Source organism: Pelodiscus sinensis, unplaced genomic scaffold, assembly GCF_049634645.1.
Source record: "Pelodiscus sinensis isolate JC-2024 unplaced genomic scaffold, ASM4963464v1 ctg40, whole genome shotgun sequence".
Taxonomy (NCBI): Eukaryota; Metazoa; Chordata; order Testudines; family Trionychidae; genus Pelodiscus; species Pelodiscus sinensis.
The window spans coordinates 1,268,005-1,290,972 of NW_027465932.1; the positions used below are offsets into that span (position 1 = coordinate 1,268,005).

Consider the following 22,968-nt stretch of genomic DNA (forward strand, 5'->3'; position numbering starts at 1 on the left):
AGGTAACAACAGCAGACCTACCACCATCCATACCTGCTGTCCTGGAAAAAGGATTTAAAAGAAAGGCAAGAGAGCCTCGCCCCCTTCCCTCTCCCATTCCCAACTCCCTCTCTAAATTTCCTGTTAGCACTCACCTGTTCACAAGCTCCTTGGTCGCTTGCTCACTGCTTTATAAAGCCCTGGACTGCCTGAAAGTCCCTCCCCCTACCAAGTCTCAGCCAATCAGCAGAGACTTCTAGAATTCAAACTTTAATTAGAAGCCAACAGTTTCCATCTGCCCACCCCCTCACCACCTTCTGCCCCAATTTCCCTCATGCCCCTGTGCCTTCACACACACAACCTCTTCAGGTCCAAGGAGAGTGCAGTTTAGGGCCCAGCTTCCTGGGATATCACTCCCCAAATGGGATCAACTACGAAAGAATTAGGCAACCCCCTTTAGCAATAATAGGAGGAATGTGGACACTGGTTTCCCCCAGGTAACAATTACTTGCACTGGGTTTGATAGAAAATACAAGTGATTTGATGAAGTACCAGCAGTAGGGTTTAAGTGGTGGTAAGTGAGAACAGGCAGAGCAAGGTCAGTTACAAATCAAAAGAAACAAATCGCTTGGCTAATTCTCCACTGAAAACCTCCCACACAGACTTTTCAAACTCACCCTCAAACCTATGGTGACCATATTTCCTAAACCAAAAATAGGGACACCTTAACCACAGTCCCTGAAAACCCTAGCTCTGCCCCTGGCCCCTGACACCCCTACTGTCGGCCACAGGAAGTCCCACCTCTGGGGTAGTACTTACGGGGTCAAGATGAACACATGACCAGAAGTAAAGGGTGTCATGTGACCCCTCTAAGAACTCTTCCCACCATCCTCTACCAACAGGAATGGGTTTCGGCCCCATAGGAAGCACCCATGCAACTACACTGCCATCACATTAACCCAGCTTTAGAAAAGACTACTTGCACCTACATTAGCATTAATTATCAGATCAGTAATCGGTGACCAAGTCCTTTTTCCCTGTCAAGCTGAGGTCCAAAGCAGTATCCCCCTCTTGGACAGAGCCTTCGTTATCATTCATATGTTTTCTGTACGGGGAAATCAGGCACAATTTTAGTGCCTCCCAGGTCTTCATGAGATACTTTTGTGTGTGTGTTGTAACCCCATCTCCACTGTTCATCGGTTTGTATCTTTGCCTTGTGCACCCTTTTGGGACAGGATTGCGTCTTTTCTGGGATTGAACACTGCTCTGGTGAGGGGGCCCACTGACCCCTCTACATGGTGCCAAAATAACACACAGAGAATTGTGATGATCCTGAATGAGTAATGGCAACAGTGTGTCCTCATGGAAAACACATCGCAGCCCAAGTTTTCTGTCTCTTTTCTCACAGGTATTTTTCTCAGGGTCTCCAAAGCCTTATCTACGTGTGCATGAGAAACAAGGCAAGATGCACAGACAGATTAATCCAAGAGCTATACACGTGTGTGTGCGCAGACTGATACCTACAGCTACATCTGTCGGGTTTTTCTCAGAGTTTCAATAAGATTTTCTGTGCCACTTTTGTAAGAAGGAAGTTGGAATTGAACAGGCAGTGCCTTGGCACAGAGCAAGGCACTGACCCCAAATGTTCCCTGTGGGCAAACACACAATAAGAGCAACAGTCATAAATGGAATCAGCACCAGGAGTTACTTTTGCACACGTGTCCCACGCTCAGGGCCAAAAGCTGGGATTGTACCAGGGAACACGGGGCCAGCTGGGTTTTCAGCTGTTACTTGCACAAAGCCTCTTCCTGTACAATCAGACTTCGCTCTTCACTGCAAAGCGTTTCTCAGTCCGGGCAGAAGCTCATCCTACTGCATTCACTGAGAAACGTGGATCGCTGGCTGGTTCATTTGCAGACCAGTTGCTTCAGCTGTTAATATGAACTGGCTGTGGAAAAGAAGAACCCAGATGGCTGCTGACATTTTGGTGTAATACCGCCAGCTGGGAGGACTGGGCAGAGGCTGGAAACATCTATCCCATCTGAAGAGACATTGCAGGTTTGGGCTCCAAATTGAGCTGATATTGGAAACGTGTGTGTGAGTGTGTTTGTGCGCGTGTATGTGTTTGAGTGTATCTGTGTGTGTGCACATCTGTGTGTGTCTGCATGTCTGCGTGTCTGTGTGTGTGCGAGTGTGTGCCTGTCTGTATGTGTGTGTCTGTTTGTGTGCGTACGTGTCTGTGTGTGCATACATTCGTCTGTATGTATGTGTGTGTGTGTGTGTCTATGGCATAAGAGGGAAAGGCAGGGCCAGGGGGAGGGCTGGCGAGAGTGGGGGTATTTTAAACTGGCTACAAAGTTTGCCAAGTGAAAATGCTGGTGAGTGCGCAGGAGGAAAAGCAGGGGACGAGCCGCGGTCTCTGACATTTGGGTGCCTAAAGTCACCCGGGGGTGGGAGCATGGGGCAGGGGAGGGAACACAGAGATGAGGAGCAGACTCATAGTTTACAGAGAATATCGCAAACCCCCAGGCAGCGGGTGGAATTTTGGGCCCCAGGAGAGAATCCGGCCCTGCCCTGGGCCAAGGCAGACGAGTACCCAGGGTTCTATAAAGCCACCTTCCCCCATCAGTCTCTTTACTCGGCTGGGTGCCGCGGCCCAGGCCCCCCAGCCCTTCCCTCAGCGCTCAGGCCCACGGGATCCAGCCACGTCTGACTCTCTGGAGCACTCGGCGGCTCACGGCAAACCCTCGGGCGGGGGGGAAGCACAACGGAAACGTGGGATTGTCCCTGGCTCCACCAGGGCCCGGCAGCGCAGACTTTCCTCAGCTCCTGCAGGGCCCGCCAGGCCCATGCGGGGTCAGTGCCAGGGGCTGGGGGAAACACTCCCGCATTTGGAAGCAGTTTCACTAACTGCAGTGGGCCTCGGGCGCCAGCCTGATTAGGAGCATTTGCAAATCCCACTCTGCGCCTGTCAGCTCGTAGGCCCCGAAATACCCGGACAAACCTGGGCCTTGCTGCCTCCGTCGTGCCTGTGCCAGGAGCGTCCAGGGAGGAGGGAGATCCCTTTGGAAGAGCTGGGTGGCGATGAACCGCGGGTAAAGAATTCCACGGGAGGCACCGAATCCCAGCAGAACCAGGTGATTGGCAGAAAACGTGCAAATCCGAACGGACACTGCGGGATTCTGGGAATTCTGGGTGTGTTTCAAGCTTCCCAGATCTGCCCACTCGAGATGCCAGTCGCACTAAGTGGGCAGGTGTCCTGACTACAGACAGATGTGCCCTGGGCTCCCTCTCGGAGAGTCTGAACCCGCGCCAGGGCTCTGCTGGGCTAGTTACACTTCAGCCAGGTCTGCCCCACAGGGGAAGGTCAAATTCAGACACTCACCAGCTAAATCAAATGCCAGAAGATTGATCGTGGCAGCGTCCATCTTGGCCCTAGCGAAGTCCCGGCCTTAGCTCCATTCTGGTGGGGCTTTAGAAAATGATCCAGTCTTGGTTTAAATTTTAACCTTGAGAAAGAATTCACCACAACCCTGTGGTTTATTACCCTCCCATTTCTAAACGGTCATCTTATTTCCAGTCAGAATTGTGTTTGCTTCAACGTCCAGCCACTGGAGAGTGTTTCAGATCCCACTGTCAGCTCCTGGGGCCCCACACATGTTCCCCTAGGCGGGGAGCCAGTCACCCCGTCTCTTTCCCTTTGGTAAGACACAGAGCGAGCTCCTGTCTTGCCTGCGCAGCCCAGTCCAGCCCGAATGCGCAGTGAGTTGGACCAACCCTGTGTTGCAGGGCTCTCCCTGAGCCCTGGTTCTACCCACATCCGCTCAGGCACAGGGCAGGCCATCTGCTCGTGTCTCCCACCTCCTGGTGAGTGTCCGACCTCTGGGGGAAGGTTGTGAGGGAGCCATTGTCCTCCTCCCATTTCACTGGAGCTGGGCGGAGGCAGCTGCCTGGCTGGGGGATCCTGGCTGTGGGACCCGCAGAGACAAGGGGTCACTCTGCACCTCGGGCTTTGGCACCACATTCATGAGGGGCGGGTCTCCCATTGGCTCCTGGCTTGTCCCTGTCCCTCCCCAGGCAGTGGGAGCCCAGGCACCTAACCCGGCATGTGGGGTGCCAGGGAATAGCAAGAGGCCTACACGTGAGGTGTTACGCCCCTCGGCCCCTTTGCGCATTGAGGCCTTAGGCCCTGGTCCTACAGCTCAATCCACCAGCCCAGGCTCTGCTGGGTCAGTGAGACTTAGCTCCCTGTCAGTGGGGCTCCAGAAACCTCCCCTGCCTTGCTTTACATGCACCCGGCAAAGCCACAGACACAGCCAATGGGCTTCCCCACCCCCGCCCAGTCTCCCCATGCTCACCGCTCCAGTTGCAGGAGTAAGGACATCGCTCTTCAGCACTTGTTTCAGGGACTCAGGGGAGAGTTCCAACGGCCCAGCGTCCCCGAGGGGCCTAACTCCCCCGGGCATGTGTTGCAGGGTCTGCCTCTGAGCATCTCTCGCAGGCTACGTCTACACTGCAAGGGTTTTGCGCAAAAACCCATGGAGCGTCCACACCTCAAATGCACTTTGTGCAAGGAAATCAAGAGTAAAACAGCAGAACAGAGGGCTTTTTCTGTCTTAGGTAAACCTCCGTTTACAAGACATAACTCCATTTGCACAAGAGTTCTTGTGCAACAAGGCAAGTGTGGACGTCCAGAGGGAAAAAGCACAGGTGCTCTGATGGCTATTCTGTGAATGGCCATCAGAGCTTTCTTGTGCAAGAGTGTCCATACAGTGTGGACGCTCTCTTGTGCAAAAGCACATCACTTTTGCGATGTGTGTTGAAGTGTGGACGTGCTCTTGCGCAATAAGGTTTTGTTCAAAAACTCTTGCGCATAAGGCTTTTTTTGCAAGAAGCATGTAGGGTAGACGTAGCCCCAGCGTCCTCCACTCAGGTCACGTGTCACACACACCCATGGCACTCTCTGCACCAAACCACAACTGACAGGCAAAGCACAGGAACCAGGGGACACCGACTGGCTGGGATCTGGCTGTCGTGCAGTGACCACGACCACTGATTTTTCAGGAGACGCCGAGTCCAATCCCCATTTCAGAGGAGGAATGGCCGCCTATCAATCGCTGGGAACAACTGCCCGGGTAAGTACCAGCCCTGGGCACCATAGCCAAGTAAAGAGGAAATCACGTCTCTGGATTTGCTGGCAATGCTCCTCCTAATGCAATCTAATATGCCATTAGCCTTCCTGGCTACAAGGGCACAATGTCAACTCATCTCCAGCTTCTCATCCACTGTAATCCCCAGGTCCTTTCTACAGAACTGCTACTTAGCCAGTCAGTCCCCACCCCATAACTATGCTTGGGATTCTTCCATACCAAGGGCAGGACTCTGCACTTGTCCTTGTTGAACCTCATCAGATTTCTTGTGGCCCAATCCTCCCATTTTTCTAAGTCACTCTAGACCCTATCCCTCTCCAGCATATCTACCTCTCCCCCTAGTTTCGTGTCCTCCGCAAACTTGCTGAGGGTGCGATCCATCCCCTCATCCAGATCATTAATAAAGATATTGAACAAAACCGGTCCCAGAACTGAACCTTGGGGCACTCCGCTAGAAACCGACCGCCATCCTGACATCGAGCCATTGATCACGAAGGCTACGTCTACACTGGCCCCTTTTCCGGAAGGGGCATGTAAATTTCATGAGTCGTAGTAGGGAAATGCGCGGGGGATTTAAATATCCCCCGCGGCATTTAAATAAAAATGTCCGCCGCTTTTTTCCGGCTTTTAAAAAAGCCGGAAAAGAGCGTCTACACTGGCCCCGATCCTCCGGAAAAAGCGCCCTTTTCCGGAGGCTCTTATTCCTACTTCAAAGTACCAAAGTATTCGAAGTAGGAATAAGAGCCTCCGGAAAAGGGCGCTTTTTCCGGAGGATCGGGGCCAGTGTAGACGCTCTTTTCCGGCTTTTTTAAAAGCCGGAAAAAAGCGGCGGACATTTTTATTTAAATGCCGCGGGGGATATTTAAATCCCCCGCGCATTTCCCTACTACGACTCATGAAATTTACATGCCCCTTCCGGAAAAGGGGCCAGTGTAGACGTAGCCTATCTGCTGGGCCCGACCTTTCAGCCATCTTTCTTTCCATCATACCATCCAGTTATCCAATCCACATCCCCTTAACTTGCCGGCAAGAATATTGTGGGAGACCGTATCAAAAGCCTTGCTAAAGTCAAGGGATATCACATCCACTGACTTCCCCATGTCCACAGAGCCAGTTACCTCATCAGAGAAGCTAATCAGATTGGCCAGGCACGACTTGCCCTTCATGAATCCAAGCTGACTATTCCTGATCACTTTCCTCTCTTCCAAGTGCTTCAAAATGGATTCCTGGAGTATCTCCTGCATGATCTTTCCAGGGAATTTTCATCTAGATGTTAAGAAATAACAAGCCCCTAAAAACAACAAGAGCCCCCCAACGCTCCTCACTGGACTTTCCCCTAGACTAGGGATGGGCAATCATTTTTCATAGGAGGGGGCACTTTTCCATGGAAGGGCGTGGGGTGTGGCTTGAGATTGGATACAGAAGGGAGCTCGGGGAGGGGATTGGGCTGGAGATGAGGGTGTGGGGGTGTTAGAGGGGGTTCGGGTCAAGGATGGTGTTGTTGGCATTCCTGGTGCAAAGAGGCAGAAGGAGCAGCCGGCCACTCTGATCCCTGCGGTGGCTCCCTGCCTGTGGCTGCAGTGAGGTGGGCCATGGGTGGGACTGAAAGGCTTGTTGGCCGGGTCTGGCCCCTGGGCTGTATCTTGCCCACCGTGGCCCTAGATGTTATCAAACAGCGAATCCTTGTGGGCACCAGGCGACAGACTTGCCGGGCGCTGGGCATGGTGGGGGAGGGGCAGCTCTGGGGATGGAAGGGGAGGAGCCTTGGGTGGAAGAGGTGGCACTGGGGCAGTCAGCCCTGAGCGCCTCCCAGAGTGCACCACACACCACGCACACTCCACCATCCCTTAGTACCTCCTGGAGTGCCCCTCACTCCCACCCTCCACCAGCCCTTAGCACCACCTGGAGTGCATCACACACACACACACACACACAGCTCCACCAGCCCTTAGCCCCACCTGGGAAGCACCAAGCTGGGCGCTGGCAGCAATTTATGGTCTCAGGGCTCTGGCTGCCCCCTCTGCTGCAGCAGCAGTAGTGAGAGTTGGGAGCCCCAGGCCCTTTTGAATTGGTGGCGCCTGCCCCCTTTGCCCTCTTTGCGACCTGCTTGTGGACACCGTGGTGGGATGGGCCTGCAGAAGGAGCCTGCAGAAGGCGTCTGTGGGTGGGGCCAGCATGTCGGTTCCCAGCTGGCAGAGAGGGCTGGGAAAAGGCACCTCTAGGGGGAAGGACGCTGCTGGCCGAGGCCACAGGGCACAAGAGGAAGGGGCGAGTTTCAAGGGGCCGTGGGGATGAAGCCAAGGCCTGTGAGCGGAATGCGTTTGAAGGGGGGCATCCCCGGGATTTCAGAGATGGGCAAAGAGGAGCCTGCAGCAGCATTTCAAGTGGCCTGGCCGAGGGCTTCAGACAGACAGTAAGTGCAGAGCCAGGTGAACGTTTCCGCGTCATTTCCCCGAGTTGGTCACTCCAGCAAGCAGCACTTGCGGCAAAGTGGTGTCAAAGATGCACCTTCCCACCAGGCCCCTTACTCATTGGGACCTGCCCAGTTACCCTGCCTCCCCGTAGAGCCAGGTGGTGTCTTAAACAATCACCTAACTCCAACATTGGAACAAGGTCTGAGGGAGGGAGGGAAGGTGGGAGGAAGAAAGGAAGAAAGGAAGGGAAGGAGACAGAGGAAGATGAGGAGGGAAGGGAGAGGGAAAGAGGGAGTGAGAGGAGAGACAAGGGGGGAAGGGAGGAAGGGAGAGGGGGGACAAGGAGGGAAGGGAGAGGAACAGGGGGTGTTACTGGGCCCTGCCCCTATGCTGGGTTGTCTGGAGTCGGCACAACTGAGCACATTGGTTTTGCCGGTGGAAATTGTTCTCTTCAGTCCAGTGGCCTCCACCAAGGCTTTGGCTGAGATACCGGGAAGGTTTTCCCCAGACAGCAGTGCTCAGTTGCACGAGGGGGCAGAGTGGGGATAAGAATGAATTTGCAGCTGTTCATCTCTCCCAGTTTCAAACAGGTTGCTCAGTGCGGTACCAACACACACACGATGTTCAATCCTGAGGATGTGACTGGAGCTGTGCAAGTAACCAGGGTTTTTGTTCAGTAGCAGGATTGAATTTTTTTAAACAAATCACATTGAACTGGGGGAAAATCCAATTTCTTTGGCAAACGGCAAAAGGAAAAAATGTTGGGTTATATATTTTGTTCGGCCCAACACAGTGTTTTGTTTCATTTGGGATTTTTTAAACTTTTTTTTTAGAGTAAAGTCAAGGCCAATTTCAAAATGAAAAGGCATTTGAACAGAAAATCTAAACATTTCTTGTAGAACGACTTGACTTGAAATATTTCAACTTTTTGCTGAAGTTTCTTCCAGGCCAACACAAGGCAATTTCAACTCAAATTTACAACATGTTTTGGTCGATGCAATTTTGCATTGTCCAGGGGAAAGGAGCTGGACCAGAAACAGTCTGCCCAGCTCCATTATGGCCATCTTCTCCCCGTATTGGCTTTGTCTGAATAAGAACTGATGCCTGGTTTGTACCAGTGGGTTTACAAGGGCCAAATTGGTGCTGTAGCACAAGCTACATTCCCTCTGCCTCATGGACCAAGTCAAACTGCTGACAGTTCTCGAATCCAGAATCTCGATGGCTGATGAAAACGTTTGTGTGCACGAGGCTGCAGTAACAGGACTGATTTTCTGACTCGTTGTACTTAGAGCGGCTGTTGTGGCTCATGGCAGCCAACACACGTGTGTGTACAACACCTAAGTCACTCTCTGGACGTCAGTAGAACTCCCCCAGTGCTCAGAGCTAAGCAGATGTGCTGACCATGGTTAAACATGAAATCTCAAGGTGTCTTGCTCCCAAACTCCCGTCTCACTCAGGATCACACAGGTAGCACTGCTTGTCCATGCTACTGCCCATTGTTTCTATCCCTGGATTTGTCTAGCTGGGTATTTCTCGATCTGCTGAGTTCCTTGGCTAATGCATGTGTTTAAATAACACATTTTACTGCATCTCTTTCAGAGCGAGATGGACGGGCAGATGCCGAGAGGAGACCCTGGTAAGAGAGACATCAGGGGCCCTATTCCAGCCTCACCCCCTAGATTTTGCTCAGCCCTGGCATAGACAAGTGAAGTCCACAAGCTCTCGGGGACCGAGGCAGGTTCCGAGGGCATCGTTGGTCACACAGCATCGTGTAGAGGCTCCAGCATGGCGGCCGTTCCAGGGAGGCAGTGACGTGTCCCGTGTAACTTTGCCTTCTCCAGGGACAACCCCCACAGAGAAAACCTTTCCCAGGGTCCGTCATTCTGTCAGTACACCGGGCTGATGCAGGAACTGCACCTACACCAGCCCCTGCAGCTTTTGAGAAAGGGGACGAGAAGGGAGGCAGAGCAGGGCCTTGTTCCAGTCCACTCATGCCCCATCCCCAGCTCCCTTGGGCATTTCTGCCAAGCTGGGCAAACTCCAGCCCTGCACCGTGCAAACAAACGTGTGTGAGGTGGGCTGGCCTGTTTGCCCTGCTCCACAGTGCGAGGGGAGAGCAGGAGGCAATCTGAGGCCAATACGGCCTGGCTCCCTGGGTGCAGCACACACAAGGGGCTGCGCAGGGGACTTTGGCGTGGGCGCGGCAGGGGTTTGGCAGGGAGCCCAGCAAGGCCCTGCCCTGAGCTGGGGCTGAAAGAGGAGGGCCAAGGGCAGTCGTGCAACACTCTGAAAACCTCATGTGAAGAGCGCTGGTGCAGAGGAAGGGCTGGGACAGTGCAGGGGCTGGCGGGGGAGGAGGTGCAGTGAGGGGGCAGCGTTCTGCAGACATTTCTGAAAGGCAGCAAGAAGGAGCAGAAACGCCCTGGGGAAATGCTCAGAGGTCTGAGAGCCCCGAGCCCCGTCCGCAGGAGGACGTGGCCTGAGCAGAACAAGGGTTTCTTTGGACGCGCCTCGTGTTCACATCTGACTCTCGGATCCAGGGCAGAGCATCAGCTCCGCTCCGCTCCCATAGCTTATCTGTGTCCCGCCAGAGACAGGTGCTCTGGCTGGACAGTGAGGAGTGCGGTGTAAGAACTGGCCCTGTTGGCTCAGTCAAACGGGGAAGGGAGACACATTCAGGGGCCGTGTTGTGACTGGACAGAGGTCCTGGGGCGTGTTGGGGAGGCCGGAGAGGAGAACACTGCATAATCCAGGCGGAACACATGGGCTCTGGGAAGGAACTCGGAGGTCGGGCTGGAGAGGGAAGGAAGCTCCTGGAGGGGCTGAGGGGGAAGAACAGGGTGGATTTGGATGTGGCCGACATGCTCAGGGTGAAGGTGAGAGAGGGCTCAACAATTTTCCCCAGACTGCAGGGTTGGGGGGTGGCGGGAATGGAGGGGTTGAGAAAAGTGACAGAGGAAGAAGGAAGAGGAGAAGATGCAGGAGAGAGGAGAAGGGGCTCAGGTTTGGTCATTGTCAGGAAATCCAAGGGGACAGAGACAAGCAGAGATGTGGGACGGGAGGGACATTAGTTACTCTGGGCCTCTCAGCCCCAGGGTACGCTGTGTGCATTAATTAGCAGGTATATAAATAGTACATGGGTAGGACTTGTATCTTCTATCTGTGCAATGATGCTCTGACTGTCCAACCTGCAGACAACAGCAGGAGATCAGAGCTCAGAATCATCCTCGTTGGCAAAACCGGTGCTGGGAAAAGTGCCACGGGAAACACCATCCTCGGTGAAAAAACATTTGAGTCCAAGCTTAGGGCAACGCCAGTGACTCTGACTTGTGAAAAGGGGAGAAGGGGCTGGAACGGGAGGGAGCTCGTGGTGATTGACACACCTGCCATCTTTGACCGTAAGGTGTGTGATACAGTGACATGTAGTGAGATCTGTCGCTGTGTCGAGCTCTCCGCCCCAGGCCCCCACGCGCTGGTGCTGGTGACCCAGCTGGGCCGTTACACTGCAGAGGACAAGGAAGCCGTGAAGCGAGTCTGGGAGATCTTTGGAGATGGAGCCATGAGGCACACGGTCCTCCTGTTCACCCGGAAAGAAGATCTAGCGGTCGGCTCCCTGCATGACTACGTGAGATACTCAGATAACAAAGATCTTAAGGGGCTGATTCAGGTGTGTGGAAACCACTACTGCGCTTTCAACAACAAAGCAACCGGGGCCGAGCAGACGGAGCAGGTTTCGGAGCTGGTGGAAGTGATCCAGAGAATGGTGCAGGCGAACGGGGACAGGTATTACACCAATGAGATGTACCTGGAGCCCCATTTAACTGAGCAGAAAGTGAGAGGTTACATTGGAGTCAATAAGAGAACAGGGCTGAGAACCGTGGAAGCTGCTTGCATCAAGTACAAGAAAGTGATTTGGGGCATCGTGGCAGCTGTGGGGGTTCTCATTGTCCTGCTTCTTGTGATCTTCCTCCGACACTAACAGCCACTGACAGTCTCTCAGTGCAACAGAACCCCACTGCTTCCCAAACCTCGCACCTCAGCTTCTCAGCACCCGCACTTTCTCCAGTGCCGCCCATTCATACCATGCATAAACAAAGTCTGTAACCGCTGTTCTTTATTAACAAAGTCTATTTGAATAATTTAAATGTGCTAATCTAGTTTTTACATTCAGCTACACTGTTTTTCGAATGGATTAATTCCATTAATTTCAGCCTGGCTGACTGGGTTTACACACGTTACAGCTCTCAACTTGCATCTGTAACGGCGCCTCTCCCTTAGCAGCAGTGGAACTAGCAGCATTGAGAGGTGACTGAGAGATGCGTTTGGCCCTTTCGCTGGTGCTGGGAGAGCTAGTCAGCTCCCAGGTCAACGTCCAGTAGCTCACATGTAGCTTCCATGGTAGTAAAAACACAGTCGCAGACCCTGCTGGGTTGAAATTCAGGCAAAGGGCAAGCCGGCAAGACTCTATCGACCTTCCTGGAGTTACACCAAGTATTAGCCTGGCCTGACTGCTGTAGTCTACTGTGATACTTTTAAAGCAAACTTACAACCCCACCAAGATGTGGCCACGAAAATGGCCATTTGCTGAATTGTTTTATGTCTTTTTGTAGCTTTTCTGCCAATGGCATTTAGGCTTCTACGTGCTTAAATCTTATTTGAAAAAAAGACTTATGCCTTGAAACCAATTAGACACAGCAACGCTGAGTGCAGCAATGCCTAAATACTAGGAAAGGCTGTGTCTACAAGGCATTTAACTTACAGCCTTGGATTTTTGCACATTTAAAAGTTACAATGCTAAGATTAAGTTTCCTTAGGTTACTTGCAAATCTGTGGCAGTTAAATTGATTTCTCCAAGCTATGGCTCTCAGAGGCCAAGTCAACATGAGACCAGGCAGGTTGGGTTAAGGTTCACAACTGCAGCTACACAAAATACATAGCTGGAGTCGACTTCCATTTAAGCTAGCCACGGTTGTGTCCACAGAGCACATCTCCCATCGGCTTCCCTTACCCCTTATCAGAGTGGTCAAACACTGGAATAAATTGCCCAGGGAGGTTGTGGAAGCTCCATCTCTGGAGATATTAAAGAGCAGGTCAGACAGACTCTGTCAGGTATGCTCTAGAAAGAGCTTGGTCCTGCCGTAAGGGCAGAGCACTGGACTCGATGACCCTTCCAGTTTTAGTGTTCTATGATTCTATGATCTTACTTTCGTGTATGTATTATTCTTGTATGTTAAAATAAACATATGGGGTATGTCTAGACTGCATCCTTCTGTCGGCAGAGGGATGCAGATTAGGCAGGTCAACATTGCAAATGAGGCAGGGATTTAAATATCCCATGCTTAATTTGCATAAAAATGGCTGCCGCGTTTTGCCGACTCAGCACTTTGTTGGCAAAAAGCGGCAGTCTAGAGGGGGATCTGTCGAGAAAGAAAGCCTTTTTCGACAGATCCCTTATGCCTCCTGCAGTCAAGACATACCCATGGAGTAGGGAATGGTTTAGGGTTTTAAATGTGCAAAGGAAAACCATCAAGGGTGTTTCCAATGCTGGGATGTCTCATTGTCTGGACAAATCATGTGTAAATAGACTTTTGTCCTTAAGTCTTCGAAGTGGGTGGTCATAGGAAGTCACATGACCCACCTAACTAGTAGGGACTGGCCAGGTAACTTCCCATGCAAAAGTGGGAATCTTGAAAACAATAGGAAACTAGCAGGTCTTGGTCTTTGGCTGGCTGGCGTAACACACCCAATGGAACGAACCAGAGACCTCAGCGACTACATCTAGACTGCAGAGTTTTTGTGCAAAAACTCGCGGAGCATCCACACTGCAAGTGCATTTTTGTGCAAGAAAATTTACAGTAAATCAGAGGAAGAGAGGGGGGTTTGCACAATAGTTATTCCTCTTGCCCAAAAGAGGAATTGAAAAAGGCTATGATTGAAAAAGGCCTGTATGGACAGTAAACGGGTTCATTGTGCAAAAAGAGCCTATCAAAAGAAGCACCGGTGCCCTGACAGCCATTCTGCTAATGACAATCACAGCTCTCTTGTAAGAGCGCATCCATGCAGTCTGGACACGCTCTTGAGCAAAAGTGCATCACTTTCCTGACGTGCTTTAGCAGTATGGACGTGTTCCTGCCCAAGAAGTTTTTGCGGAAGATCTCTTCTCCAAAAAGCTTCTTGAGCAAGGAGCCTGAAGTCTAGATGTAGCCAAGGAGAGGCACTTGCCTGGTTTGAAGGCTTAGCTTAAAAAGGAACAGTTTTAGGGTGAGTTTGTAATACATTTGCACTGACATTTCAGTGGTAGAGTTAGCTCAGCATTTTCTGTTATTTTGAGTTTGTGATCTACTTTACTCTGCCTGCTTGCACTTATTATCACTTACATCCTACTGCTTGTACTTCATAAAATTACTTTTATTTACTATCAAGCCCAGTGCAAATAATTGTTACCTGGTGGAGCAACCAGTGTGAACATTCCCCTTTCATTGCTAATGGGGGCTCACCTCTATAATTCATGTGGAGTTCTGATCCCATCTGGGGAGTGGTATTCTGGGAAGCTGGGCCCTAAACTGGATTCTCCTTGGACCTGAAGAGGTTCAGTGTCTGTGCTGCTTGGCAGAGGCAGGGACCTCATCTCTGGGTCTTGGCTGCAGGAGATCAGGGAGCTGGCCCAGCAGGACTGGGTGGTGAGAAGCCCCAGAGACCAGGAAAGGCAAGTGGCAGTGGCCTTGTCAGCACCCTGGGGAGCCTCCCAAGGGGTCTTCTGTGACTACATCTCATTACAGATGCACTGGAGAGGGTCCAGCGGAGGGTGGCGAAAATGCTGAGGGGACTGGAGTGCATGACCTACGAGGAGAGGCTGAGGGGTTTGGGTTTGTTCAGTCTGCAGAAGCGAAGAGTGAGGGGGGATTTGATAGCAGCCTTCAACTTCCTGAGGGAAGGTTCCAAGGAGGATGGAGAGAGGCTGTTCTCAGTGGTGACAGATGGCAGAACAAGGAGCAATGGGCTCAAGTTACAGTGGGGGAGGTCTAGGTTGGATATTAGGAAAAAGGATTTCCCTAGGTGGGTGGGGAAGCACTGGGATGGGTTCCCTAGGGAGGTGGTGGAATCTCCATCCCTACAGATTTTTAAATCTCGGCTTGAGCCCTGGCTGGGTTGATTTAGTTGGGATTGGTCCTGCCTTGGACAGGGGGCTGGACTTGATTATATGATTTTAACTCATGGAAGCGATTGCAACTCGTAAAAGGGATCTTTTACGTGAAAACAATAATCCCATCAGAGGAACAGATCCAAGAAGTTGTGCTGCCAGAGAAACTCCAGAGAGAAGTGTTCGAGGCTCTGCACCCAGACCTGGGACACATGGACATTGATCATACAGTGGACCTCATCTGCACTCTGTTATTGGCCAGGCATGCAGTCCACTGTCCAGAAGTGGTGCCTCTCCTGTCCAAGGTGCTGTCTAAATAGGAGGTATCTTTGGAAGCAGAGCTCAACTTGTCTCAGTCCATACCAGTAGGCCCCTGGAGCTAGTATGTATTGACTTTCTCACCCTGGAACCATCCCAGGGGGCATCGAAAATATCTTTGTAACTACTGATCACTTCAGTTGCCATGTTCATGCATAACCTACTCGTGACCAGCGGGCATCTACCCTGGCCAAGGTGATGTGGAAACAGTTCATTTGCAGCTACGGCATCCCCAAAAGGAAACATGAAGACCAGGGGACGAATTTTGAAAGTAATCTCCTTGTTCAGCTCTGGAAACTGTTGGGGATCTCGAAAAGCAGAACCACCCCCTACCACCCACAGGGGAATGGGATTACTTAGCAGTTCAACCGAACACTCATAAATATGCTGGGAACCCTGTGTGCAGAGCAAAAGGCAAATTGGAAGGACTGTGTTGAGACTATGACTCACACCTACAACTGCACTCGACATGCAGGGGGGTTGTCTGAGTGGGGTTGGGTTGAGATGCAGACACACACACACACACACACACACAAAGCCTCAGGCCTCGCCTCCCACAGCTGGCGTGTGCTCCCCTTGGGCTCTTTGTAGCCCTCTCTGGGGTCCTGATGTAGAGATACAGCGAGAGCCCTTTGGACCAGGGGCACCATGTTGTGCTGTTTGTGCAGGGCCTAGCGCAATGGGGCCCTGGGCTCGGAAGCGTTTCAGTCCCATGAATAGGAAACAATCACAATAAAACTACCCAGGAAGAAAATGAAAAGACCCCAAAAGTCACTTGTCTCAGGATTTCTAGGGCCTGACTCCTGGTGCTGGGTGTGTGAGGTTGGGGACACTGTTCCCCATATTCCCATCTAGCTCACTTTGCCTGCGTTCCCAGCTGGAATCAGACCACGGTCCAGCAGCGTCCCACTCTCCTAACTGCCGGGTGTTGTGGGGGAGCTGCAGGAACAACACACTACACACCACCATTGTGTTACATGACATGCGCCCACAGGGTCTGATGTGCTGGGACAGCTAAAAAGCACCCAAAGATTTGTGCATAATAACGTGGAGCTACATAGTCTGGTCTCTCCTGCCCGGATGCCTGCACTGCGACAGCGGAAGGGCGGTGATTAGCGACACTGTGCTAGTTCCACTTTCCCTTCCTGGTTTTGTATCTGTATCGTGCACAACTCACACGTCTCTGAGTGGCTGGGTCACCAACTGCCCTCTGCTGCGGTTTCTGCTCCCTCTCCCTTCCGGGCTCTGCCCCAGCAGCAGCTACAGGCTCCAAGTGTCCCCCGCAGGCAGGTTTCTCTTTCCCTTCCTGTCACTGGTGTGTGTGTGTGTGTCTGTGTGTGTGTGTGTGTCACAGACATACTGACCCTCACTGAGCTGGTGTTCGTGTCCCTGCTGTCTCTGCACTAGGAGCACACGCTCCTGTCCAGCTGCTTCCTTTCTGCCCAGGCCATGTGCAGGGGCTCTGGTTTCCAATCGGTTCGGGAGCTGGCTCGGTGGCAGCTCTCACTTGGCTCTGAGGAATTTCACCTCAGCGTCCCTGCTACACACCCCAGGAGCTTAAAACTGAGCATGGCCCTGAGCTGAGACCTGCACCTGACAGGCCCCTGGCTGCTCTGTGCTGCCGAGACCTTCCCACATCACTGCTGCCAGACCTAGGACCCTCCCCTCAGACCAGCCTCTCCCCCCCAAACATCCCCTTACGCCCTCACGCAGGGACAGGTGCCCTGGCCAGCTGTCACCTCCTGCCTCAGCTCAGCTGGGGTCCCTTGCTCGCCGGAGCAGGCCTGGTCCCCCATGCAGGATTTGATGTGGGATTGTGCATCCTGCTGTGTGCAAGGGCAGCATCTCTGATAACCTGGGCAGGGAGCTACTGAGCCATTTGGGAACCCCTGCAGCCCCGTTCACTGTCCCAGTGGGGGGTTGTTCAGGGTAGAGGAAGCTTGTGAGTGTTCACATAACCCTGGGAGACTGGGCCTGCGGGTGCTTTGTGTTGTGTGTCAGTGTGTTCCTATGCGTGCTCTGCAATGTGTGTCAGCATGTCCCCTTGTGTGCCCTGAACTGTGTGTCTTTGTGTGCTCTGGGTTCTGTGTCAGTGTGTGCCTTTGTGTGGTCTGCATTGTGTCAGTGTGTGTGCCTTTGTGTGGTCTGCATTGTGTCAGTGTGTGTGCCTTTGTGTGGTCTGCATTGTGTCAGTGTGTGCCTTTGTGTGCTGTGCATTGTGGGTCAGTGGTTGGCTCTGTATGGGGCTGCAGTCGATGCCTCCTAAGGTCTCTGCCAGCGCTGGGATTCTAGGACTGTATGGCTCTGTAAGATTGTCAGTGTTCTTGCGGATACTATGCTGCTCCCGTTCGGGCAAAAGTCCTCTTGCGCAAAGCTTTTGCACAAAAGGTCCAGTGTAGACAGCTCAGATTTGTTTTGTGCAAAAAAGCCCTGATGGCGAAAATGGCGATCGGGGCTTTTTTCCGGAAAAGCGCGTCTAGATTGGTACGGATGCTTTTCCACAAAAAGTGCTTTTGCGGAAAAGCGTCCTGCCAATCTAGATGCTCTGTTCCAAAAATGCTTTTACCGGAAAACTTTTCCATTAAAAGCATTTCCGGAAAATCATGCCAGTCTAGACTTAGCCGAGGAGGGTGGGACTGGATATCAATGAACCAAAACTGCTGTGTCACAAATTAGAATTAAGTGGTGATAACATAAGGGGATGTGCTAGTCCGCTCATCATTCCCTTTCTGGGGAAAGGTGACTGACTGAAAGCTGAGAGAAGGGAAAGGAGTCAGCTTCACCATAATGGCGGCCGCACCCTCCCCGCCAATCTCTAGGGACTCCAAGCCTTCACCCTATTCCTGAGAGATGTCATAGAATCATAGAAGTGTAGCACTGAAAGGGCCAGTCTACACTAGAAAATTATTTGAAAATAACTAAATTCTAAATAATAACTCCTGAAATGATACATTTGAGCTAGTGTGTCCCCACTAAGAGGAATCCTTGCAATGATTCCCAGCCAGGCTCTGTTACTGTGGACGCTACCTTGACTTAGAGCCCCAGGAAGAAATGAGGAGTACTTAGTATGAATTACTCGGGGGACGAGTTATTTCAAAATTGCAGGACTGGCTCATCCACACTATGGCTATTTCAAAATAACAAATTTGCAATTAGCATTATTCCCTGAGAAAAGTGGGAGTGCAGATTTCAAAACAAGTGACCAGTTATTTCAAAATAACAGGCTTGGCACAGTGGACACTCTGTTTATGAATTTGACCTAAGGGGGCTATTTTGGAATAAAGCTCTAGTGTGGCCAGGGCTTGAGCTGTTGTTCCAATTCGACTTGCTTCCCTTGGGATCTTACCTGCTCACTCCCTGACTCTGCTAACGTCTGACTCCCTGAAATCCACTGTCCTTCCTGTGCTGCACTCTACCTGAGCGTTCCTTAGAACTGCGTCAGCTCACAGCCACGTCCCCCCAAGCTGCCTTCCACTTCCAAATCGCAGCAAAGTCAAAACTCAAATCTAGAAGAGCCCTGACCCTAGTTGCCTTCTCCCACTTCTGAAACAAACAAACAAACAAACAAACAAACAAACAAACTCCAATGCAGTTCAAGAACTTGTTGGCTAATCCATACTCTGCTATTTATTTTCTCAGTATGTGTCTGGGTAGATTAAGTTCCCCATCACTTCTGGATCCTGTGCTTTGTATGTTGTTTATTTTTCATGTATTTATTTGTATGTTTGTTTATTTATTTAATTAAAATGATTTTTACCCATCCTCTCTATTTAAAATAGCTGAGGTGGCTTACAAAGGGGTAGTTTTAGCTTGGTGCTAAAACAGTGAGGCTACATCTAGACTGGCATGATTTTCTGCAAATGCTTTTAACAGAAAAGGTTTCCGGTAAAAGCATTTGCGGAAAAGAGCATCTAGATTGGTACAGATGCTTTTGTGTAAAAGCACTTTTTGTGGAAAAGCGTCTGTGCCAGTCTAGATGTGCTTTTGTGCAAAAAAGCCCTGATCACCATTTTCGCGATTGGGGCTTTTTTGTGCAAAACAAATCCGAGCTGTCTACACTGGCCCTCTTGTGCAAAAGCTTTTGTGCAAAAGGACTTTTGCCCGAACGGGAGCAGCACAGTATTTCCGGAAGAACACTGACAATCTTACATGAGATCATCAGTGTTCTTGCGGAAATTCAAGTGGCCAGTGTAGACAGCTGGCAAGTTTTTCTGCAAAAGCAGGTGCTTTTGCGGAAAAACATACCAGTCTAGTCGCAGCCTGACAGTATTGGTGCCAGGGGAATGTTCCGAGGGAGAGAACTCCCATATGAACCTGCCCGGGGATTGAGGTCATCTAGGGAGGCTCTGCTTACTGTTCCCCCACTTATGGAGATAAGATTAACGTCTTTGTGGAGCAGGGCCTTTCTCAGCTTTTGCTCCCAGGACGTGGAATTCTCTCTCTCGGGTTATTTGTATGGCACCAATGTTAGCATTGTTTCGGCTAAAGCTGCCCTTTTTACTCATGCTTTTATTGGTGTTTGAGTCTCTATGGGTATGTCTACACTACCCTCCTAGTTCGAACTAGTGGGGTAATGTAGGCATACCGCACTTGCAAATGAAGCCCGGGATTTGACGAGGAGTAACGAGGAGTAACGGTAGTTCGGACTAGGAAGCCTAGTTCGAACTATCTAGTTCGTGCCCCGTGTAGCCGCGCTGCACGTGGGTCGAACCAGCGGGGTTTTAAAAATGGCGGCTCCACGCTTATGCAAATGAAGCCCGGGAAATTCAAATCCCGGGCTTCATTTGCAAGTGCAGTATGCCTACATTACCCTCCTAGTTCAAACTAGTGGAGGAGTGTAGACATACCCTATGTGTGTGTTCCTCTCCTTGAAAGGTTTTTAGCAGGTTTTATGTCCCCCCGGGGTCTCATTTAAAATGTTTATATATATTTGTATTGTGTTTAATATTTTTGTAAGCCACCTTGAATAATTTATATAGAGAGGTGGGATAAAAATATTTAAATGAAGCAAACAAACAAATAAATAAATAACTGGGACCTTGAATTGTGCCCAGAAACACACCAGAAGCTAGTGTAGGTACAAGAACACCAGCAAGATGTGCTCCATATAATGAGTTCTAGTGAAAACTCAAGCAGCCTCATTCTGGACCAGTTGAAGGGAAGAAGGACGATCCAGGGAACTACAGACCAGTCAGTCTTACCTCAGTCCCCGGAAAAATCATGGAAGGGATCCTTAAGGAATCCATTTTGAGGCACTTGGAAGAGAGGAAAGGGATTAGGAATAGTCAGCATGGATTCACCAAGGACAAGTCGTGTCTGACCAATCTGATTAGCTTCTATGATGAGGTAACTGGCTCGGTGGACGTGGGAAAGTCAGTGGATGTGATAGACCTTGACTTTAGCAAGGCTTTTGACACAGCCTACTGACACCCTCCCCTGAGGCAGCTGGTGGCTCCTGTTCCTATGAGCTAAGGCTGGGCGGGAGTCTACCGGTGCCTTTGTCAGTGGGTGCCCTGCCCACACTCCACCCGCAGTGCAGGGATGGACCACTCTGCCCCTTCTGAGGAGTAGCGGGGTGCGACGACAGTTAGGCGGCCCCGCTGTACAGGCCTGACTCATCTGCCATCCCTCTCCAGCCTCTGACAAACAGAGGCCAAGGACACCATTTTATCCCCTGGCTAATAGCCTTTTATGGACCTAACCTCCATGAAATTATCCAGCTTCTCTTTAAACTCTATTATAGTCCTAGCCTTCACCGCCTCCTCTGGCAAGGAGTTCCACAGGTTGACTACACGCTGTGTGAAGAAGAACTTTCCTTTACTAGTCTTAAACCTGCTACCCATTAACTTCATTTGGTGTCTTCTAGTTCTTCTATTAAGAGAACTACTAAATAACTTTTCTTTATCCACCCTCTCCACACCACTCATGATTTTATAGACCTCTATCCTATCCCCCCTCAGTCGCCTCTTTTCTAAGCTGAAAAGTCCCAGTCGCTTTAACCTCTCCTCATATGGGACCCGTTCGACGGAGCCATGTAGTTTAGACGTACCCTCACTGCACAGTCCGCCTTTGGAACTCCTTGCCAAGGACATTAACAGAGTTCAGAAAATTGGTTAGGTCCATCAATGGCTATTAGCCAGGTTGGGTAGGAATGGTGTCCCTGGCCTCTGTTTGTCAGAGGCTGGGATAGGGTAACGGGGGGGATCGCGTGAGGATTCCCTGTTCTGTTCACCTCCTCTGGGGCACCTGGCATCGGCAGACACGACACGCTGGGCTACATGGACCTTTGGTCTGCCCCAGCCTGGCTGCCCTCACATGCTCATGGCAGCCCAGAACTGACAAACTGGGGCTGTTCAGACACTTGGGGTGTGTCTAGACTACATGCCTCCGTCGACGGAGGCATGTAGATTAGCCAGATCGGCAGAGGGAAATGAAGCCGCGATTAAAATAATCGCGGCTTCATTTAAATTTAAATGGCTGCCCCGCTCTGCCGATCAGCTGTTTGTCAGCAGATCGGGGCAGTCTGGACGCGCCGCGCCGACAAAGAAGCCTTTCTTGATCGGCACAGGTATGCCTCGTGAAACCAGGTTTACCTGTGCCGATCAAGAAAGGCTTCTTTGTCGGCGCGGCGCGTCCAGACTGCCCCGATCTGCCGACAAACAGCTGATCGGCAGAGCGGGACAGCCATTTAAATTTAAATGAAGCTGCGATTATTTTAATCGCGGCTTCATTTCCCTCTGCCGATCTGGCTAATCTACATGCCTCCGTCGACGGAGGCATGGAGTCTGGACACACCCTTGCTGAGGCCCTGGGGAGAAGAGTCCAATGTTGCCACAGGGCGTGAACTCCCGTTTCACTCAGGGCAACACCCGGACTCTGCTCTCAGCTTGGGTACCTCATGGCGGGGGATGAGCAGCGTAGCTCTCAGGTGCAGATGCCGGAGGCGGGGCTGTGGGAGCCGACCCCGAAGGGACCCTCCGCACAAAGCTGCCCCTGGCCGTGGCTGGGAGAAACGTGCTGGGTCTGGCTGTGAGGGATCCCCAGGCCCAGAAGGACTTTGGCAGGAGAAGCAGGAGGCTGCCCCTGACTAGCTCCTTGGGGCCTCCCCCCTCAGCTGACTCCCTCTGTGCCGCCAGGCCGCCGTGCCTGAGAGAGCGTTTCCCTCACTCACCGAGGGGCGTTCCAGGGGACACTGAGGAGACAGGGGGCCATTGTGGGGGAGATGAGGGGACCTGGCTGAGGCGAGGCTGCGTCACACCGAGGGCGGGAAGGGCTCATCAGCAGGGGGCAGGCAGGGCCCGCCTGGGGCTGGGAGCATTGGGAGGGGTCAGGTTGGGGGTGACACTGTTGTGGGTGACATGATAGCAGTTTTCAGGTATCTAAAAGGGTGTCATAAGGAGGAGGGAGAAAACTTGTTCATCTTGGCCTCTGAGGATAGAACAAGAAGCAATGGGCTTAAACTGCAGCAAGGGAGGTTTAGGTTGGACATTAGGAAAAAGTTCCTAACTGTCGGGTGGTCAAACACTGGAATAAATTGCCCAGGGAGGTTGTGGAATCCCCATCTCTGGAGATATTTAAGAGCAGGTTAGATAAATGTCTATCAGGGATGGTCTAGACAGTATTTGGTTCTGCCATGAGGGCGGGGGGCTGGACTCGATGATCTCTCGAGGTCCCTTCCAGTCCTAGTATTCTATGATTCTATGATTCAAAACTGCAATTCCTGCAGAACCCTCATGAAGCTCCAAGGAGGCAGCTCCTGAGCTGAGTAGAAACCAAATCCCGTGTTAAAGGCCCAGACTCATGGTCCAAGTGCAGAGACAGCGAGGGAAAGACACAGTCTGCCTCAGTGTGGGTTACGCAAGTACACACACACACACACACACACACACACACACACACACACACAGACTGCAGATTGTTTACAAAAAGAGCAGCCAGGGACAGGAATGGAAAGAGAAACTGCTCT

At 51.5% G+C, this 22,968-nt stretch overlaps 1 protein-coding gene across 5 annotated transcripts; it reads left to right on the forward strand.

Moving 5' to 3' along the window:
• The first annotated feature begins 1,747 nt into the window (after nucleotides 1-1,747).
• Nucleotides 1,748-17,313, forward strand: LOC102453282 (GTPase IMAP family member 2-like). 5 transcript variants are annotated; one of them, XM_075916900.1, is made up of 5 exons: nucleotides 1,748-2,037; nucleotides 2,955-3,116; nucleotides 5,044-5,114; nucleotides 9,143-9,179; nucleotides 10,738-17,312. In XM_075916900.1, exons 3-5 carry the CDS (start codon nucleotides 5,079-5,081, stop codon nucleotides 11,520-11,522), a joined length of 858 nt encoding a protein of 285 aa, XP_075773015.1. In that variant the 5' UTR covers nucleotides 1,748-2,037; nucleotides 2,955-3,116; nucleotides 5,044-5,078; the 3' UTR covers nucleotides 11,523-17,312. The 5 variants fall into 5 exon arrangements, with proteins under 5 accessions (XP_075773015.1, XP_075773017.1, XP_075773018.1 ...); XM_075916899.1 differs by having other exon boundaries at nucleotides 1,751-2,037; nucleotides 2,962-3,116; XM_075916902.1 differs by lacking the exon at nucleotides 5,044-5,114 and having other exon boundaries at nucleotides 1,749-2,037; nucleotides 2,962-3,116; nucleotides 10,738-17,313.
• The last annotated feature ends 5,655 nt before the right edge of the window (nucleotides 17,314-22,968 follow it).